Source organism: Corapipo altera, unplaced genomic scaffold (genome assembly GCF_003945725.1).
Source record: "Corapipo altera isolate COAL_440 unplaced genomic scaffold, ASM394572v1 45, whole genome shotgun sequence".
Lineage (NCBI taxonomy): Eukaryota > Metazoa > Chordata > Aves > Passeriformes > Pipridae > Corapipo > Corapipo altera.
This window is the reverse complement of record NW_020884877.1, coordinates 22,808,283-22,820,296: the sequence shown is the minus strand read 5'-3', so window position 1 is coordinate 22,820,296 and position 12,014 is coordinate 22,808,283. Positions and strand designations below refer to the sequence as shown.

The 12,014-nt window shown below is 43.4% G+C and overlaps 1 protein-coding gene across 1 annotated transcript in view; it reads right to left on the bottom strand.

Moving 5' to 3' along the window:
- GLI2 (GLI family zinc finger 2) overlaps positions 1 to 12,014 on the bottom strand; it is a 190,880-nt gene that overhangs the window by 21,331 nt on the left and 157,535 nt on the right. The window contains exons 6-9 of the mRNA XM_027637474.1: positions 7,770 to 7,971; positions 5,469 to 5,682; positions 3,819 to 3,932; positions 229 to 360 (exon numbers count right to left, since the gene is read on the bottom strand). Coding sequence (XP_027493275.1) covers positions 229 to 360; positions 3,819 to 3,932; positions 5,469 to 5,682; positions 7,770 to 7,971 — 662 coding nt within the window. The remainder of the gene's footprint in view (positions 1 to 228; positions 361 to 3,818; positions 3,933 to 5,468; positions 5,683 to 7,769; positions 7,972 to 12,014) is intronic.

Below are 12,014 nucleotides of genomic sequence, written 5' to 3'. Positions count from 1 at the left end.
CAGCTGAGAAGGGAGCAATATCACATAATCTATGAGAGGCTTCTCTCAGCTGAACTCTTCGGGGAGCAGCGACCTGCTTTGGCAGTGTTTACACACCGTATCTCTGATTTGCACCTTTAGTAGCTCCCAGGGTGAGCTCTGGCTGTACAGCAGCTAGTGATAAAATATGAGGACAAGTGCACAGAACCCCAAATTTATCGCTGGGGTTTCCTCCCAACCATTACTCACATGGACGAGCTGCTCTTGAGTGTCATATTCCTTTGTGCACCCTTCCCAGTGACAGTTAGTCTCATAAATCACCTCAGGCTCCTGTTTACATTCATCCTTATCTAGATCTTCTTTCAGGTCTGTCAGATGCTCCTGCAACACACAACAGTGCATTGTATAAGTGAACTTCTTTCATCTTAATTCGTCCATTACTCATAGATTACAGGGCAGGTATCAACTGATCACAAAACCATGCTCATTTTGGCTACATAACATCCATGATTACTGTGAAATAAAGAGTTACAGAGTTTTTGTAGAAGTGGATCAGAGTTAATGACACGACATGAAACATCCTGAAGCCATCACCACAGCAATGCCTGGCTTCAGCCAGGTTGTGGGTAGTCTCAGGAAAGGCTGGAGAAAGGAAAAAGCCGGCTCTTGACCTTTGGTTGTGTTCTTTGCTGGAGCAAAACTTCTGATCCGGGCAAAGTGGAGAAACATGAGCATGAAGAAACCACAGAGGGCTCAAAGCCTAGTGGTTACCACACTCACCTGACATGGGCTGGGGAGAGGGTTTCTGTTTTCTGCATCTTTTAGTAGATGAGAAAATGACACCTAATCCTTACCCAAAGATTTATGCCTGCAGGATGCTCCACAGGGACAAAGTGATGAGCTCTCAAAGCACTTCTCTGAGAGTGAAATTTGGGAAGCTTGAGCAAGACCCAGTGAAGGCTGGGGTTGCAGAACAGAGCTCCAGGAACTCCCGACTCATAAATGAGTTTCTTTAATGCTGAGCACGCTGTGAGCTCTCTCCTTAACTTCTCTGTCTAGCCAGCTCCTCAGTGCTAAATGAAGCACAGAATATTTTTGTTATGGCTGCTATGAGGATTAAAGCATGGGCAACTACACAACAGTGTAACACACAACATAATTAGTACAATTCAGAGTAAGGACAACTGTCAGCTCTGCATGCATCAGACACTTGCACTAGAGACAAGGCAATCAGCAGCCAATACTGGGCTGGAATTTAGCAAGACAAACCCCTGCATGTTTTGTCCTCCTTCATTCTCTTTCCTCCCAATTACTACTATTGCCTACAACAAAACATCCCACCTGCAGGACAGCTTTACACAGGAGCATCTGGGATGACTAACCACAGCAGACACTGTTCCTCATGATCTGATTCTCCAGTTGGACCCATATGTGTGCAGACACAGCCAGACCCATCTCAAACTGTCTCTGGCCTGCCCAAACAAATCTATCTGGCTGCCATCTCCTTCCCCACCAACACTTTCCGAATGCCTCCTGGGGAGCTGCAGTGATTAATGACTTAATGGCATTATATGGTTTGGAAAGTGAGACATACTGTACCAAAGTTCAACAATTTTCATTAACTAGCTCATGACATACATGCCAGCTATGACTTTTCGATTCAAAAGTTTAGATATCGAGAGGAAGAGATTTGTTTTAATTAGCTCTTAATTTAAAAAAAGAAGTATTGCAAGGTGGCTTTTAGGACAGGAAACTAGTAATTTACAGACAGACTTCTGGAGATTCAAACTATATGAGAGCCCATAGCAACAGTCTGAGAAAGTTCAAATAGCAGCTTCTTCTTCCTGCAATTCCTATTTGGTTGAGTTATGAGCATTATTTTTTGTTGAAACGTTTGTCTTCATGCAAAGTGTGGTCCCTAGAAAACTGTAATTTTCTACTAAAAATCTTATTTTGCCAAAATTTTATACCTTCTGTTGGAAAAATGGAATTGAAACCATTTCATTTGTTGAAGAGGATTGACTTGTTTTATTTCCGGCTAGTTCAATGCTAATCTGAATCTTGTACTGGAGCTCTTGTGGCATTGTAAGAGCTCAGTAACTCAGGTCACTCATGCCTGAGTCCCACAAATCTGTGTCCCACAAATCTTGTCTGGATTGCATTTTTTTAGAGCACAAGCCACTACTGGAGATACTGTCTGACCAAGGATTTTGAACACCCAAACCACAATTCACATGAGGCATTTCCAATGCAGCATTTCCAAAACAAAACATACACATACATGCCTTTTTTTAGGAAGGATGAGCTTTATAGTCAGCAAAAAATGAATCAGTCAATACCTAATTGACTGTAACACAACTTTTCAGCACAGTCTCCTGCAGAAAAGGAATTCCCAAATTTAATGAATTGCTGTTGCTTAGACCAAAGAGGAGACACCCACTACATTCAGCTTTTTAACCTGTCCTCCTTGCCAAGAATGGGCTGTCTCTTACATGGTACTTTCTAGTGATTTCCCAGTCCATACTGAAATGCTGCAAGACGTGGAGCCTACATTTCCCCTGGGGTATTACTTCACATATTGCCTCATTAGGAACTATTAGATGATCAGCGTGCATTTTCCTACTCTTAATTTCACCTTGCTATTCCAATCAAATCTCCTTTCACCACTTTAAACTACTCTCCCGCTTCTTTCAGTGCTAATTTCAGTGCCTATAAGACTCAGTGGATTAAACTCTGGGGCAGGGCTGCAGGGGTGAGCCAGGCTGCCACTGTCCAAGCACTCCCTGAGGCTGGGTGCACATCGCTTTGCACTGGAGCAGAGAACAGAGGATGACAGCCATTGAGCTAGCACATGTCTGTCCCACAGCTCCTCTGCTACACATGCTTTGATAAAGCAGGTAATAGCTTTCAAATATTTTTTTGTTTGCTGCAAGAAGTAAACACTTTGCCCTAGTAGCCCGGGTGGTGGCCAGATTGGTTTTTCGGGGCTTGTGATTTTGCAGCAGTGTGTAGATGCACTCCTAAACTCAAAGCTCCAGAGAGGTGCCTCTTTGCCCTAATCGTGCTGACTACAGCATGTTTATCTTTCCCTGATATGCTATCTTCATCAATTTTACCAGCCCCCTGATGACTGCACACATTGCTGTCCCCATGCATCATGCTGAGACCTGCTCCTGAACCAGGGCAGAAGGAGAAATTTGTCATCAACTCTTCCATTCGCTTGACAATAACACGGTCTAATATTTCATGAAAATGAAGTGCCCAGAGCACTCCTGATAGTTTACAGTTGTGATAAAGAACGGTCAGATGGATACTGTCAGCCATTAAACAGTTTGCAATCACAGAGCTCCAGAAAGCAAGCAAAGGCCTTTGGGCCCTTCTTGGTGTCAAATGTTGTGTCACCAGTGTAAAGGATGTTTCTAGGAGCAATTCCTTGTTCAATCAAGAAGCTGTCCTTTTTTTGCAAGCCTTCTACCTACATGCAAGCTTCCCTCATAATCTATGTTTGCTCTGAGACACTAACACTCATTGCTTTGCAGCACAGAAAACTCAAGATGTGATTTTTAAATTATCACACTTGGTATATTTCCTCTCTTCATTTTTTTCTATCCAAGTACAGCAACAGCAAGCTGAGTCCCAGGCACCCATTGAATATTTCACTCAATCACCGCAGCTCTGCCCTGTACCTTTCTAGGCTTCACACTCCAGGAGACATCCGCTTGCCTAGCAGACTTTGCTGCCTTGCTTCCAGCTGCAGCATAAGGTGCCAAGAGTATCATTCCCAAAGACAAGACCCAGCTGTCTCGGCCACAAAGCATGTCTCACACCAAGGAGGTTACCTGTGTGTTTGGGGACACTGGGGGCAAGCCCTCGACTTCAGTCTTGACTTTGCTGCGCTTGTTAATTACTGGATTGACGGTGCTGCTCACGGCCGACTCGCTGCTTTGCTTGCTCTAGGAAAGAAAACCAGGCAAGATATGGCACTGGGGTTTGGGATGAGAGACAGGCAGCAGCATGAACTTCAGGAGTGGCAGGGGACAACAGGGTATTGGCCTGTTGCCCTGGGTTTCATATGAAAACCAGCCCGCGTGCATTTGTGCAAGGCAGAGGGATGGAAGAGAGGGAAGAAGAGTCAAGGGCAGCCTCATTTTCTGCTCACCAGTGAGCTTGGCCTCACCACTGCTGCACTGTCTCAGAACAATCCAATCCATGTGAAAGCCACCCAAGCCTTATACAACCCCCACCCACACCACAATTTTATTTCTCAGTGTGATGAAATGATTTGTCGAGAAAATGAATTCCAGGGGGGAGCAGGGGGCTCTGGTTATGTATGAGGGTTCTGGCATGCTGAGTGCATGAAAGACTATGTGTGTATTTTGCTAAGCTCTTAAAAAATGAGAACAACTTCAGGAGAAAAAACATCCCATTGTATGTGCATAAAATTGGAACATTAATATTTTCAATACTCTTGCTAATTGCTCAAGATTGGTCCTGCAAATTATTAAACAGAGGCAGAACTCCTGCCAGCCATATTATTTTGGTAGCCAATTTGTACGAAGAAAACAAAACCAATCAATCAAATAACCTGCAATAACAAACAGAATTTGCAGTGCAGGAACCATGAGAAACCCTAAAACAATAAACCAGTCTGAAAAGTTCAGTATGATACAACTAAAACAACAATTTGAAATGGGTGTGAAATAAGGTGAAATAAGTCTCTGGGGAGAAAAGCGACTGCAATTTAAACTTCGAAGGAATGTAAGTGGAAAAGAAAAATGATTAAGAATGTGTTAGACATATTCACTAATCCAGTGCATGTGGAGGGCTTGTGTACACATATATGTGCCTGGGTGAGCTCACAGGTATTTGTAAGGATGCTTTTGAGGTGTGGGATTTCACACACATCATGGTATTCCTAGTTTTCAAAATCTGGCCCCCTAGTTCTGCAAAATTTAACAGTAAAAATCAACAGCAGGGATACACTGAGACAGAAGCTACCAAAAAAAAAGGAACAGTAAGTAAAATGTGAAGAAGTTCTATGTAGGATGCATTTATTTGTTAAAGATAAAGACCACTGGCATAGTTCACATCAGTGCAAAAAAGGGAGGAGGAATTGGTGAAGGTATTGATGAAGTTTGATTAACAGTGCTCAGGTACTTATCTTGGAAAACACTACAGCATGTGCTGAATTCTCTTGATTTCAATAGGACATGGCACATGTTCAAGGAGATTTCCTGCCTGAGATGACTTTGCATATCATGTTCAACACTTGATGGATCAAGGCCTTTGGTTTCTGCATGGGTAGGTAGATGTTTGTGCAAGGAGGGGATGTGGATGCAAAATTTGGCTGTGACTAGTTCAGAAACAGTAGCCAGGAAAAAGAAAAAGCAACATAAAGAGCTAGTATGAGTAAAAAGAGAATGGGTAAAACTCCCACAGCCACCATGAAGGGCAGTGCTCATTTGGAGGACCAGGATAGCTGTTCCTACCTGGTTGGAGTCAGAGATGCAGTTGCTGTTGTTGCTGATCTGTGTTGGTGGTGGGTTGACCGAGATCACTGCCATGTGCTGCCGTGGGGGAAAGGTCGGGGATGGCTGGATCAGGGGAGGAGTGTGTCCAAAGGCTGAGCTCAGGCCTCTTTGTTGGGTCAGGATCTGCTGGTACGTCACAGGGTTAAGGGGGTGGGGGAAGCTGAATGCCGGACTGCAGCAATAAGAGAAAGAAAAATGATGAGCAGTTATTTTTAACAATATTTGTCACTTTAGCTAGTGCCTGATTCAAGTTTGGCTTCCTGAAGACTCCTCCAGGAGACAGGCTGTGATGCCCCAGCTAGATGACTTCAATATCACAATAAGCCTGACAGCCTGCTTTACTGCAAAGGCGTGATTTGTCTTGCGTGTACCTCAACAAACTGGTGAATCATTTTGACTCAACACAACTGAGACTTTGTAATTTCTTTGCTTCTTATGTAAAAAAAACAACAAAAGCCCTTGTCAGGGGGTGCAGAAGAGGATGGGATTTGGATACATCTGGCTTTGCAGCCCCTGAGGTTCCTGGGTTTTCCCAGACAGACCTATTTTGCAGACTCGCAACCTTGGGGTTATGCTAACCTGGATATGAAAAACCAGCATCACCTGGCTCACTTGGCACAGATTACAGCAGGGATGAATAAGTATCCACTTAACATAGTCCAAAACCATGCAATTTACTCTGCATTCAGGTGAGGGGAGTGCTGGCTCAGGGGACTGCTGAAGTATGTCACCCTTCCTATGTAGGTCACTGGTTCATCTCCAATCTAGGTCAGTGGTGACCAGGAACACCACTAGCCCGTGGCTGCTTGGGAGATAAGTGGGGCAACAGGTGTGAGACAAACAAAGCTCTGCTTTTGGAAAAAAGGGGTTCACCCCCAGGACCAAGTCCCCTGGGCAGAGGCAGAGAAGCACAGGAGATGCTCTGTGGGTACTCTAAGATGGTGATTCATGAACCACGGATTCTCAGCCCAAAAACTGATTATTTACTACCTTTAAGAGGTGACTGCCCTGAACCTTTACCCTCATGGTATTTTCTCTCACACCACTAAAACTGCCCAAGGTGTGAACGCTCAGAAAATGGGGCCATAACTAGCAACATGCTTCATTGCCAATTTTGCTTTTACAGAGAGGATTTCATTCCAGCCTCTAACACATTGCTAAAATAATAACAAAAAAGTCTTTTCACCCCAAATTTCTAGCAGTTATCCTGTTATATATGTAACCCACTTTAAAATTCCTGACATTTAGGATATACTTTTAAAACACCAATAACGGTTTCAAATTCTTTATTATTATTAGTTGATTATTCCCTTGGAGGCCAACAATTGACTATTGGGTCAGTCTTTGCACTCTACTGGTTTGTTGAAAATACCAGACACTACCCTTAAAATCTGAGTATAAGCTGAGATGCTTAGAGGTATCCAGCTAAACAGGTAAACAGACTAGAAAAAAAATTATTACCAGACAAGGAGTTGCAATTTGTTTAAATCAGCATTATGTTTGGCTTTACAGTCAAACATTACAGTTTGATTTTAAATGATGCTGCTGGATAAAGTAACTTACAAAATCACTGTTAGAATTACTAATAGCAATATCTCTGTTTTTCCCCACAAGTTTTAGGAGTGCATAATCTTTATAAGCCTTGCTTTGCAACATCAGTGTTAATTAAATCTAACATTTTTAACAGTTAAGTAATAAAAAGAATAATAATATTGTGAAACTTGGGTGAAGCAATCATAGCAGGAATTGACAACAGTCAGCAGCCTAATGTAAGGGGTTTTTAATTAGGATTTGAAGAAAACTTTACTTGAGGGTTTAGATTTGTTTTAACTATGTTTTAGAATTATGCTCTTCAATCCACCCAGACAACATTTTTTCTAAGAATGTGGGCCAATAATTTGGAGAATACTTCAGGGCAATCTCTTAAATCAGAGTGTTTCTTAACCAGTCCAACTGCTCACAATAAGCATTTAGATTAATTTATTATCTGTTTCTGCTTGCAGGGAGGCATGATCATACTGTAATTGCTGGAAATGTGGTAACCAATAATCCCAATTCAGCCAAAAAAATCCACCCCATATGTCACAAAATACCCTTCCACATGCAAAACCAGATGGGGGCTTTGATTTACTACACTACACAGTCCTGATGTACAAAAGCAGAGGTTGCAAGGAAGGGAAGGTCTCCCTTGCTGGAGGATCATCCCTTTTTTCGTAGGGATGGCTCCTCAGCTGAACAAAGCCATTCCCAAAGCTTTACCTGATTGTCCCAGCAGATAAATGGCCGTAGGAGCCACTTGCCGCTGAACTGCTTCTGGAGTTGTTGATATATGCCACGAGAGAGTTTGGGGAGGTCCTGATCATTGTCTGGAGATCAATGCTGGCATCAGACAGTGGGGAGATAGACAGGGCTCTTTTTCGGCTTAACCTTGGAGTCACCCGTGGGCTTGAAAACCGGGACACTGCAGGAAAGAGAGATTTTGTCAGACAAAACCAGTAGGCTGCTCCCTTCCTGCAGGTGGGCTGGAAGCCCTGAGAACTGCTGCATTCGTGACTGCTGTGGGATGTTCAGGAGCCAGGAGCAACGCAGGGATCAGCTGCACTTTGATGGGATGTTTCCTCTCCTCTGGACGCTGAATGACAGGGGTCAGGTAGTGCCATGAATGCCCTCTTGCTTCGCTGTCTCTGGAGGATACAGAAACCTGTCCATCACTCCCTTTCACAGGCACTAAATTAACTTAAAATTAAAAGGGAAACGTCCCTGCAAGGTTTCCATGAGCCCAGCCGTCCCTGTTGACTCGGTGTCAGGAGCAGCGGGCCAGAAGAGCCGCACATCCGAGCTGGGGCAACCATTGCAAATGGTGTGTGTGCTTGTGTGCAGAGGGAATGGAAACCAAACGAGCACCAGCACAATGCTGACCATCCAATTAATGAAGGAGGCAAGGCTCCAGAAACCCCAAAAGTAAATTAAGAGTTTTAAGAAAACCAATTTGGCAGCCCAGGCACAAAGTTCAAACTCTCCCCCTCTGAGGGGACCTGCCAGTGCCTGGGCCCTATTAGCCATTGTCAATCATTCAGGCATGAAGTCATTTCCAACCCTGCCAGTCTCGTTTGTGGATCTGCAATACATGACGAATTACTACTGTAAAAGTTTGGCATCCCTCAGTGCATCGGCACTTGTAACTGGAATGACTGACTTCATCCAGAGGAAACTCTGCCCAGGCCTGACCCACCTTCAAATCTCTGGGGTGGCATGGATGGGAGTTGTAGATGGGCCAATACCACAACATTCTCCAGTACCAGGGTACCAGATCCAAAACCTGCCTGAACCCTAGCCCTGCCTGGAATGAGTCATCCCTCCAAAGTGAGCAGAGTTTAGGTTGTCTATTTAAAAAAAAAAAGTTTCTCAGGTCATGGGACCTGGCTGTTAATTCCTGCCATCCACCCAAGGGTGCAGGAGAGCTCAGCCTCTCCATCTCCTTCCCTTGATGAGCACAGCGCTGCATCACCACCTGACTTTTCCAGTAGTGGTCTCCCCAGAGAGCTTCCTATGGGTTTATTCTATTAAACACTGTGAATAAAACACTAAATTGCCCAGTCAGGCAATATGAGCTATTTTCCTCTAGCTGTTTGGAGGCACTGATTTTGGTTGCATATCACCAAATACAAGCCTGGCACTTTGCAAGAGCATAAACTTTCCATCCTGATGACAGTCCTGGCATGTGAGAGGTTGAATGAGGGTGAAGGAGGGAAAATATATCCTGCCAGCTTGATTTGTGTTGGCTCACAGAAGTTTGTGTCAACATTTCCCTGAGACCGGTGGTTGAGTTGCAGTCTCCCAGTCTCCACATGACTCACCCGTGCACCTAAGTGGCTCTGTCATTAACATGCCTGGGTGATGTGTAATCAATGGGGTTTAGTACCACCATCCTCTTACTACCCATAATGTCCCTCATTGCACAAGATAAACAGTCCCAAGGTCCCACTGGAAGTCCAAGGCTAAGTTGGTACTTGAACCAAGCACTCTTGTGACTTTTGTCCTACACCATCAAGAATTGCTACATGCAATACCTTTACTGAAATACTGATATTATTGGGAATTTCTCCTAAAAATCAAATTGTTGCACATATATTGAACACACTCTTCTTATAATATTTTGTATAACTACATTTTGCAGCCTCACAGGCAGGGAGATAAGAGAAAACATGACTCAAGGATCAGGTAGCAAACAGAAAGAGCAGCAGCCTATCAAAACCACCTCTCGAATGTTAAAGATACTACATGATTTGGAGGGACTAGGCTCAAGCCTTCCTAGTGCTTGCAGCTGGAAGACTTCAGCCCCATGTGTCATGATGAGTGGCACTTCCATGGAAACTGGAAAAGATCCAGACACTTTGCAGAAGCACTATGGACACAAAACCAAAATGAGCAAATGACCTTCCCCCAGCAAAGGCTGGAGTGCAGAATTCTCAACCTTCACATCTGGTTTATGAAATCTGAGCCCTCCCAGAGCCCTAGAACAAGCAACATGACGGTTGCTTGAGTCTAGATCATAATGGTCAAAACTGTCCTCTATCTGTAATATATTCATGCATTAATGTAACTGGTTTGAACTAATTAAACTTTCTGTTTTTCCCTCCTCTGGCCATAAGGCAACTTGATTCAATACATGTGCCACAACTCGGAAAGACCTGGATGCTGTTTCCTCCCCAGTCATACCTCCTTGAGCAAATTGCTGCTTCTTTCAGTGTCCCTATTTCTCAGTGTCATCTATTTAGATGAGTTCCTTTAGAGAGAGAGGGTTTGTGCTTTATTCTGTACATACTGCACCAGGTGCAATGAGGCCCCATCTCAGATGAGTTGCCAGTGTTTCTGTCCTACAAATAATATGCGTCTTTCCAGATATAGATATTGTTTCCTACATTTGCATTCCCACAGTCTCCTCCTTCTCTAACAGAAGGAAGCAGGCCAGATTTGACAGTCATATTTATCTCTGTTACTCCCACACCTCAAGGGAGATCTGTTTATTAATGTGCCACTTCCCTTGATAAATTACTAAATAGAAAGAAAAGCCTTGTACTCATTTCTCGCTGTTCCTTCACATGATTTATGTCCACAGTGCTGGTTCAGCCATTGGTTGCCATTAATTTGCAGAGGGAAGAAGTCCTGATATCCAACAGAAACCTAGGTTTTGGCAGTGCAGCCAACGTGGGCACCCCTCCCCACTGCTCACAGGTACATCTTTTTTCCCCCATGTAAAACTCTGCAGGAAACTGTCAGATTTTCAAGCTGGCCTGGGAATTCTCCAGCCCAAATCCAGTAATATGCATTGCATTAGTGTCCACTCTAATTCAGATCTTGCAAGTACCGTGGACTATCTAAAATGTTTGACAGTAGATCCAATAGGTTAGGCTCATCCTTTACACAAAAGCCTCCTAGGTCTTGCAGGCTTCCAGGGAAAGCTGTGACCTAAAATCGTGCTATGGATGAACAATTCCTCTCTTCTTAATGACAGTCTGCCCAAGGTGCTTGGGAAGGGAAGCATCTGGGAAACAGAAAAGCAGTTTAAACACATGAAGAAATGCACACTAGTGCACTTATGAAAAGAAGATATTTTCAAAATTATTATTCTAAATCAGACTAGCAGCACTGGGATCGTTCTTATTAATAAAATTGGCCTGACCTAATCTCCTGATCTGAGGACACTGAGCATGAGTGTCAAATGATACCAGGCAGCAGTACGGGTAAACATTACTGTAGCTGTACACATAGGCAAGGTGTTCAGTATGGGCCGACTGACACCCACTTGGGCACGTAAGCAAAATCTTCTGTTGCCGAAGGTCCAGTGATGTTTCAAAGGAAAAAGCACACACAACTTCTTCAGCAGGGACTGTGCCCAGAGAAGTAAGTGAAGGTGGGGTCCATTTTTCAGACACAGAGATGGAGAGTTTCGCAAACATTTACCACTAACACTTCCTCTCTCCTCTCCTCTTCAAAAATGCTAGCTTCTCGAAACGAACAGGGGCAGTTTCAAGAATTTTTTGCTGTTTGGAAAATATGTTGAGGGAAGTTCCTGAACTGTCAGAGTATCCCCCATCAACACTCTTGAAAGGAAAAAAAAAAAAAAGTTTTTTTTTCTGATTTTTTAAAAGGTGTTTTGTTCAAAAATCTAAAATCTTTATAGGTTAACATGAATTTTAAACATCACACATTGAAATAAAAGTAGGTCATAGTTTCAAAATTAAGTCCATTCCTCTACCAATGTTTCAGTTTTTAAAATTAATTTCTCTGTGCCTCTTTACCTCAGATATAGATGTTTCTTACCTTCAGTTTCTTTCCCTCCGTTACTGAGAGATGGGAAACCCTCTTTTTTCTCACCCAGGTCCACAAAGAAGCGATGAGCCAAAGCCCACACAGCAAAACAAGAAAAAAGATAACTCCATGAGATCTCTGTATCGCTGCCTCCTTTGGTGTTGGACAGTATTTCCAGTCAAACACATTTAC